The 10,294-nt window shown below is 30.8% G+C and overlaps 1 protein-coding gene across 1 annotated transcript; it reads left to right on the top strand.

Annotated features, from left to right (window-relative positions):
- Positions 1–3,314: 3,314 nt before the first annotated feature.
- Positions 3,315–7,669, top strand: LOC126844844 (uncharacterized). The gene is made up of 8 exons (XM_050583271.1): positions 3,315–3,430; positions 3,778–3,898; positions 5,341–5,408; positions 5,623–5,746; positions 5,908–6,018; positions 6,411–6,427; positions 6,939–7,062; positions 7,563–7,669. Exons 1-8 carry the CDS (start codon positions 3,350–3,352, stop codon positions 7,667–7,669), a joined length of 753 nt encoding a protein of 250 aa, XP_050439228.1. The 5' UTR covers positions 3,315–3,349.
- Positions 7,670–10,294: the final 2,625 nt, after the last annotated feature.

Genomic DNA, 10,294 nt, shown 5'->3' with positions numbered 1-10,294 from the left:
TTTCTTCTCTAGGTATTTTAATTGGACGATAGCACACGCCCGTATGAGCTGTTGACCGACTAGAGGGCAAACTCACGAGAATGAAATAAACCCACAACTGCAACATAAAATATTGACCTGATTCACTTGGTATTTTTTTTTTAATCAGTTTCAGTATAGCCTACAGGGTATTTACATTTTTGTTATCCATTTGATTGATAAAAGATGTTTAAAAGCAGATACATATGCGAAAAATGTCTGAAAACAAACAATATTATATATCCTTAGGCAATATTTATGTAGAGTAGTAATTATTGTGGTTTGGTGTGTAACAGATTTTAATTTCTAAAACAACACACGGACGAGCAAACATTATTAATTTTTTTTGGTCGGTTAACCTTATTTTTGGAGAAATAACCTCCTTGTTTTTTTTACACGATTTTGACGGGAAACGGATTAATAGCAAACGGTAAATAATTGGTATATGATTTTATGGCCTTTGGTACGAGCGCCAAAATGTTCTTGATTTCCCCCGTTATTGTTTGTGTTCTGGATTGATCGGGTTATAATATAAAACACTAATATTATATTGGTTTCGGAAAGAACAACTAGGTTTGCAGACACGGCTCTTGACATAATGTAATGCCGTTGTTTTCAAGTATGCGAACATACACATTACACACACTACACAGGCCGAGCCGAGTTCGTGCTGTGCATCGCCAATGCACATAATAATATAATATAATACCCTCAATAATACAACGTATAATATGTATATAGGCAAAGAGCAAAAAGGTTTTCCTATTGGCCGGCTTTGGTCGTAAAAAAACATTTAAAAAAAATCTAGTTTTAACCAAAAGAATTTTGCCGCTTCCTCGACCAGATAAGTTTTATTTTCCTTTTTAATAATATAATATAAATATTATTATTATAATTTTTTTTTTTCATTTAACGATTGTCGGCCGATCGGTAGGCATTAACGAGCCAAGTATAATACCAACGATAATAATGTGTACATATATATACATTGCGTTATAATAAAACTCAGGTGGCAGATTACACGCGTAGAGAAGCCTGAGGGGTGAACACTGTCAGCTACACGAACCCGTATACCGCGTGTGTGTGTAAATATTCAATTAAAATCATTCTGCCGTGTGTTTACAGTTTACACACAATCTGATATGCCGACCGATGGCCGGGTCGTTAAAATAACCTACACTAATCCAAAGACCGTCCGACGGTAACAATATTATTATTATTATATTAACAATATTGAAAAACGGTTTTTGCTCAGATGGAAACGACCTAAGCCCTAACGTACGATCGCCGAACTCAATTAATGTAATGTTAAATTTTCTGCATTTTGAGTTCACATTAGTCGGTTTTTTTTTGTTTACGAGCGACTTCTTTAGTCGCGTCTCTATGGCAGTAAAACCGTAGAAATCACGGACGATTTTTGAAGAGCGGTAATTGCTCATCAGCGATACCCTATTTTGCTCGTGCTTGACTTTCCTTTGAAACGTCCTTAATCGTCCTTTGTAAAGTTTTAAAATGTTGTTAAAAATCGTTTAAAAGCTCTTGATGTTTGAAAAAATGCATACAATTTCCGTCTAACCGGTGCTAATACAGAATATATTAATAATAATGGTATCTACTCTGCAGCACTTGGCACTTTTACTACGCGGCCATTAAAATATTCGCGTTTTCGTTGAAATCATTTTCCAAAACTCTTTGACGGTGATAATAATTTCAAAGAAACCCGTCAACCCGGTCGGGTCTTCGTCGTCACTTGGCGGTTTTGCGAATTCGTTTAATTAAATATCGCGTACCCATGAACAAAGTGTAATAATATAATATAACGGGCTGCCCTGCAGCCATACTGTTGTCACCTGCCCGGGTATACGTGCCAAGTATACGTGCTGACGTGGGTGTAAAGAAGTTTATTTGGATAAGTATAGATGTTGCAGGGAACATAAACTCGGTCGCAGGGTCCCTCGTCGTGTCGTTGCAAATTGAACTGCTAGCACAACTAATGTACTGTGTACATCAAACAAGGTTTGTTACAGTTATTGTTATTATGTATAAGTAGTGGAAAATCACAAGAAATCAAAAACTTTTGAAAATTTACTCTAGCATACTTTTTTGTTTGTTTTATATTTGAAAAAATTGTTTTAACATTTTTGTTTCCACCGTATAGGTATATAACATTTGAATAACGTTAATGTTTTGTCTCGATTTTCAATTTATATTAAACAAACAAATAATAAATCATATTTCATTATTTACTTTGTTAACATTCATTTAAAAACTCAATATATAACTAACTAATTATTATCACAGAATTAATGAAATTATTCATATTTTATTCTGTGCTATTATTGTATAAATATAAATTTTTACTTATTTCATTATTATTAAGTATTAAGTGCTTCAAGAGAATAAAAAAAATGTTTTTGAAATTCATAACTTTGTTTTGTTTAATGTGCTTTTTTTCTCAGTAAAATTACAAGATCCTATTGACCATGTGGTAATTGCTCTTTTTCAACTTAAACTGTATTTCAATCTAAAACTGAAGATGAATTGAAATTGTCTTTAGCTAGGATTTGGATTTTTTGTACTTGTTTTAATACTGAATTGGACTTTTTTTCCAACAAATTCTTTCAAAAAATCAATTAGAAAAAGGGATTTGTTAAATATTTCTAATATGCACTGGAAAAAATATATAGACACTAAAAAACCACACCTAACATGGAGCAACTCAACTTTGTCATATTTGGATTTCCTAAATATCGTATTTTTAACTAAACATCTAGTTGTCTCTTATAAAATGTATACTTAGTACTTGATTATTTGTTCAATGTAACACCTAACAAACTATGATGTATACCTATTTCTTTAACATTACAACAATTTTATATTATTATCATTATTTTTTCTTTATTGTCATTTTTTAAGAAAAGATTTTTACACCGACCCATCGATTAACATTTTTAACATTTTAAAACGTGTAATCGTTTCATTTCTACAGTGCTAAAAAAACCCAATTTTGTCGAAGCCAAAATGAAAAAATTTACGGTTTTTATAAAACACTTGCAAAAACAGCCAACCGGCATACGCTGATTAATAGTATGTATATTGTCTACATAGAAACTTAAATTATAGAAGTTCCAACCGATACTTTCTATTACTTGTTTACATTACAATAGACATACATACAAACCAATGGTAAAAAACATATTTTATTATTTACTTTGTTAACGTTTATTTTTAACTGCAGCAGTATGAATACTAGCTATTTTTTATTGCGAGAATTCATTTAGTTTTTTCGTCATTAACTATCAAGTCTTTAGCGCATTGAAAAAATTAAAAAATGTTTTTAAAATCCACGGTTTTGTTTTGTTTAATGCTCTTTTTTCTCTTAGTAAAATCAGAAGATCCGATTGAAGACTTTGTAATTATTATATTTTCAACGTTAATCGAAACTGTTAGGACTACAATCGCTTTGGCTGTATTGAATTTGTCTTAGCATTTTTTTCCTATACTGTTTTCCTAATACTGAGCCGGGTTATTTGAATTTTATAATATCCTGATTAATTTATGGGTACTGTGTTAGTATGCAAAGCTAAGGAAGCATTTGTTTTAATATGATGTGTTTTATTTAAATTAATCGTTTTGATTCGATTCATGATAACTTATATTGAACGCTGTCTGAAATACCTACATTATATTAATAAGGATACCTAATTACTGTTTATGTTTACATAATATAATGAAGTAACTGTAACAAAACGTTTTTAGACGATACATGATATATGGATCAATCTGGAAGAAGATGGTTTTGTGTACTTCAGTAAAATAAGTTCTAAATTCCCTGAATTAGCCAGAAAAAAGATTAACGAGTGGCTTCAAAATAAACCAGGTAAATTGATATTATACATATTTATAAATATAAAACTGTTTATCGAAAAATATAGGTACAGGATCTTAAATATTATGATATGGTATATGGCCAATGTATTATAAAGAGAACCTTATAACATATTTTTATAAAATCGTTATACCTATGTGCAATTAGTAGTGTCCATAGTGAAATATATTGATATTCAATATCGTATATATGTATTGAAAAACCATTAAAAATGTTATCTTGGTTTTAATTGTGTAAAATACATTTTCAGATTAAAAAACCAGTACAGTGGGGACGGAGCATAGTGAGGGTGGGGAGGTCACAGGTTTACAGGAATTTTTAAATCTGAAAGTGATTAAATCACTTTCGAAAAAACGCTTCTATGCAAACCAAGTGTAAGCCAGCAAAGTTAGAAAGTATTAAATCGAAGTGCTGTATTTACAAAGAAGCACCAAAGCGTTTATTTGAAAGGGGTTTTATCATTTTTATTTATAATAATTCCTACAACCCTGTGATTTCCCCGTCCCCACTATGCTCCATCCCCGCTATATGCCCCGACCCCGCTGTGCTGTTTTTTTTTTTTTGCAAAAAAAGTGGACAAAATATCACATAATTAATGTCTTGTTAAATTTACATGTACAAAACAAAATGTAACTAAAAAAACCTTTTCATACATCCTTAAATTGTAATGGGTGGGGCAGTGAAACGGGCGATTTTCCCATTTAAATACATTGGAAAATCACTTGTTTCACTGCTCCACCCTGTATATTAATTTCTTGTTGTGTTCTAAAGAAAAATTGTACAGTGATGGAGAAAACAATACATTTTACTTACATAATTTATATTACATATTAGTTAAATATTACTAACGTTTATAGCCACTAGCTGTCGGCGGTTCCTGTTGCATTTACATATTGAACAATAACCTTATATGGAGATTTTAAAAATTGTGTTTTTTTTTTTTTTTAGTAGTATTATCGTTTATGATTTTTAAATATTATTAAAATATATCTTATTTTGAACGTAGTAATAAAATGAAGAAATATTTTATACAAAATCAGAGTTACGAGTTGATAAACTAAAAAATAAAAAAATAGCACGAAGCAGATTATCTAATATTGGATAATTTAAACAATCAAGCGTGAATTTCTTTAGACGAATAACTGCAAAACATTACCCCCCCCCCCCCCAAAAAAAGTACCAACTAGATAAAATTTGTGATTCATAGAGTTGCTACCCGAAGGAATTGGTAAAGTATTAAAAAATTACAGTGTTTACAGACACGAACAAAGCTCACATCATAAGAGAACCAATACCTTCGCTGCTCTGCGTCGAAGCTAAAAACAAATAATTTATTTCGGGAAAAATTAATATTTTCTTGGTTAGAATGTAAAATGTAAAGTTAACCAAACGTCTAAAACAAACTATTAATACGAAATTTGTATTTATTTTAGTGAGCGAAATCAACTACGAAAAATTTTCTAAAATACGTAGACAATTCTTCGGAGAAACTGATGATGAGGTAAATTTAAATATAATTTACCTTTTAATAAGTTAAATTAATGCAATATTTGATCGGTAATTATATAGGTTAACGGCGTGCACATTTTGTCAATATAATAATAATAATACACTTTTTTTTACTACATTATAACAAGAGTTCAGCTTATGATAGTCAATCGAAAATTATTGTTTATATGTAACTGTATAATGAAGTATAATTTATACAATTTTAGATAAAAGATCTATGGGAGCGAATGGAACAAAAGGATTATACCAACATGCAAAAAATTAATTTTACAATCGATTCCGATGTGGTTAAACAAAAGATGAAGGATTGGCTTAAGAAAAATGTACAAGGTAAATAGTATAATATTATATAAATATAAAACCGATAATAGGAAAATATACCGCGTATGCCCTGTTATATTTTTATTCGGTCTTTAAAACATTCAAGCGCAATTAGTCTCGATAATTAATTAAAATAAATAAATCTTAATGCGTTAATTTATTAATTTTAGTAAGACGTTTGGATTACGCAACGTTTAAGAATATGATGGAAAACATCTTCGAAAAAGACGAGCGGGTAGACATTCTTAACGCTATGGGAATTATAGGCTCCACTAAAGAAAGTAAGTTCAAATTATAAACACATGTACTCAACTCGTATACAATAGAGTAAACCTAACGTAACGGTCCGATTGCAACTTAATAATTATTGTTGTACTATTATGTGTTGTGACCTTAGTAAAATTGTACTGTATTATTATTACAGCTGAACAAACTGTATTTTTAACTTTACGAGTATACTGGGTAGCCTGAAAAATTATTAAATTTAATTATTCATTATGTTTAAGAAACCACTAAATACCTAACCTTTAATGAGCGTTCATGCAACCCACCATAAGAGTTTTACACAATCTTGCTAGAATTAAATTTGTCTTAAGAAAGCACAATAATTTATTTAAAATTAATCATTTTGTCTTGTTTAATGTATACTCTTTTCTGTCGGTCAAAACAAAAGGGCCAATTGATGAAATGGTAATTATTGTTTTTTCAAGTATAATATTGTTAATTTACGCTTTAGTTTTATTGAGTTGTTTGTCTTTACATTTAGCTGATCTTCTTGTAAAGTTTTAATATTGCACGTGACTGTTTTAATTGTACACCCTGTTATTTTTTACTGTGTTGGTTGTGTATAACTAAGAAGGTTACACGAATAAATTACAATTTTTAAATTATTAGTATTTTGAAAATAGGTTCGGGCAAAAAAATTTCGATTTCACATTTTAACAAATCCGTTGGGCCTAAAAATCATTATAATAATAAGACATATACATCATTCATTTTATATATTTTTTTAATACCATAGGCAGTAGGTTATGGTAAGCATAGTTTTAATTGTGGTCTAAAAATCAGTTACAATAATTATATACTGCTTTATTTTTCATTACATTATAATATTATTCAAATGTATGATATTCTAACTAAATAATAATTAATATCACTGTTTTTTGTTTAAAAGTAATGAAGTATAATATTACCGTTTTAGGCTATATATGGTATATGGCAGGCAATCGCTGTTAATGGTGTTGTTGACTTCGATCAAATGTATTCTTCATTCCCTACTTTTGCCGGACAAGAGGTTAACGATTGGCGGGCAAAAACTACCTCAGGTAACTGTTATAACATAGATATAATTAGTATATAAATGTTTCTAGAAATATATACAGAATTGCTTAGGGATACGACAATGTATAAATGGAACCGTCAAACGTATGATATTTTTACTTAGTATTTGTAAATGCAGTTTGCCTCAATAGTTAAAAAATATATTTAAGTAACTATTATAGAATTAAAAAAAGGGATAATAGGCGCATATTATACGAGATGTCTTAGAAATACTCATAATTTGTAAAATATATAGTAAAAAAGAAAAAATATTAATTTGGTTATTTTTTAGTCGAACCGAGGTTCCAGATAAAATTTCTGGCAAAACTTACATTTTATAATATCAAATAAAATACGGTTATGTAAAGTAATAATTCAATTCAGAAATACAATATGTTATATTTTGGAGAAAAACATTTTGTTTTTAGTTAGACAGTAAAATATGAACTTTATTGGGACCACTGAAGCAAACCATTAATACATAATATTTTTTTGTTGATTTTAGCAAACGATTTGAATCGTGTAAGATTTGGTAAAATGATGAAAAGTATCTTTAGTAAGACCGATGGAATGGCAATTCTTAAATTTATGAAACTCCACTGTTACCCCTAAATGAAAGGAAACTTCTTTTGGCCCATGAGTTATAATTTAAATTTGATATGTACTTGTTATTTCACATTTATATATTTCCATTTGTTTATAAATAAACTATACATAATATAATATATATAAAAGTATAATACTAAATTGTAACTTCTATTAAATAAAAAGAAATATTTAGTCAAAACAATATTTTTTTCTTTGCATTTCTATCATTCTTCACACAAATATCCAAGTCAATATGTTAATAAAATTCAGATAATATTACCATGATGAATAAAGTTTAAGTAAAACATTGAAAAAATGTTTAATAACACTTAAACACAAGTTTAATAATTATATATGTATTATGTGGTCGCATATTTTAATCTTTAATTATTTAATAATTTGTACACGATATTCATTAGATACAATAGGTACTATCGATATACGTTGACAAACCAATAAAATATCAAGTCTGGTCTCAAATGATGACTAAAAAACTGAAAATAGTACAATATTAATATTGAAATCATCTTTGATGTGTGGCAAGAGTATACCTACATTTTCGTTCCATTAGATTATGCGGTTGCTTCTTCTCGGGTTTGGCCACCCAAACAATAAATAATTTAATAGCTCATAGATAAATTGCTTAAGGTGCTTAAGCGACACTGACGACTGCAATATCGGCCGAAGGTTTATCTAGGAAATGTTTTATATTGGCTGTATTATTATTAATGTAAAAAAAAAACTGCAGTTGTGACGGCGCTTCGACATATCGTCCGGCAAGCAGCGACGGTCAATTAAACAACTTAGTAAACTGAATAAATTATGTAAACGAGCACAATATAGTATTATCATAATAACCTACTATTATTATTATTGTAAGTATAGACTCTAGCTATAGAGAAACTAGCTATAGTTTAATGTGTATCAGCCGAGAGAGAGAAAAAAAGGAGGAAAACATGTAAATAATTTTAAGACTAAATTATAATTATTTTCGTTTTAACGAAATTGCCTTCGTATAACGAGCAGTGTATCCGAGAGCAGGGATCGTCCGTTTAATTAAAATAATAATTAACTCCAACGGATTGTGCTCTTGTAAATTCATGTTGGCGAAAGCGCGCTGCGGGCGTTTTTGTGTTTGTCGCCCTTAACAAAATCGCACCCACCCAGACCCTCGGATAGTATATGAAATACTTACAAAATTATAATAAGTACCAGATATTTCCACTTAACTCGAATTCGTCGACCGATTTTTATAATGATTTTTGTTAAAATAAACAAAAAAGTTTGGTCGAGACACGAATCAACGGTACTGGAAATTGACACAAGCGGCGAGGTCGAGCATTCAGTATTTTGTACAATAATATATTAAAAATCAAACATATTATCTTTTATACACTAGATGAAGGCGATCTTGAGTTTTGCGCCGCCGCCGCCGCCGTTTTGTAACTAACCTTAGCCAAATAATTAAAACCCTATGCGTTTGGTATTGGAAAAGTTTTGTTTGTTAAAAGTGAACTCGAAAGGCACACCGGCTCTTATGGAAAACGAAAACTTCAATGGGCGTTTGCCAAATGCGAGACTGACCCTTTTGGACACCCAAAGGTGCACATATACGCGTTTACACGCAAGCCCAATCGATTCCGGTGATGCCGTTTTCGACAAATTATATTGGCTACTCAATTATTATTGTGGATAGGCCATAGACCCGTGTAGGTACCGTTGTCTGTTTTATAGCGGCTAGTAGTACCTAGTATTGGTCAGCGAGATCAATTACCGTTTTAAAATTATTACCACCTTCTTGTCTTGATTGGACGTACATAAAATATAAGACCGGTTAATAGTGGCCCAGTTATAGTAGCTGGGTATCGGTTTTCAATCAATCTCAACGCGCACACTCGGACGGGTCTTTACATTATAATGCACTTCACACATTCGCACAGTGGTAAATAATATATATTATAATAACGGCCGGAAACGATCCGTGTAGATGCGGTGGTCTTAACTCAATAGTCGGCCAAATGTGTTGTACTAACGTTATTTTTTAATCAATTTATTTCCACGGTGATAACGTTTATTGTGTGCAAAATAAATAGATACAACGCCGAGTAATCTAGAATTCTCAAGAGTTGCTTGCTTGAACACGGTTTGCGAATATCAGGTATACAAATCAAAGCACACGCCTATACTCTATGCGCGGGTACTTGTGAATTGATTTCCTGACACACATTATGTAACGTTGCAATTTTAAACACCGGTTTCCTTTATTCATTTCATAATTGCACACACTACTTTGTGAGAAAAAAAAACACCAGCAAATTGACGGCTCGTGGATTGATAGGCTTACTCGCTGTCTACGGTGGAACACCATCAATCGTCGGTGAATCGTTCACATTGTCCACGGTTTTAATTTTGTACAATGCTATGGCGACCATGAATAGGCGCCACCATGGTGTAAAAGCTCGGTGGTCCTTGGTGCGGTTTTTGGATTTAAGTTAGGACAATATACATTACTCTATGTAAATGCCTAACGACTCGTAATCAAACATAAAACGGTTTCCCGTTTGTTTGCTCGAGTTCTTTTTGCCCCTTTGAGTCTTTTGGTATTTATTTATTATTATTTTTTTTTTTTGGCCCTCTCTAATGGTGCAA

This window comes from Adelges cooleyi, unplaced genomic scaffold (assembly GCF_023614345.1).
Source record: "Adelges cooleyi isolate 19-005CV unplaced genomic scaffold, UGA_ACOO_1.1 ACOO_flye_CR_arks_rails_tigmint_CR_PRNA_651, whole genome shotgun sequence".
NCBI classification, from domain to species: domain Eukaryota; kingdom Metazoa; phylum Arthropoda; class Insecta; order Hemiptera; family Adelgidae; genus Adelges; species Adelges cooleyi.
This window is presented reverse-complemented; position numbering and strand designations above follow the sequence as displayed.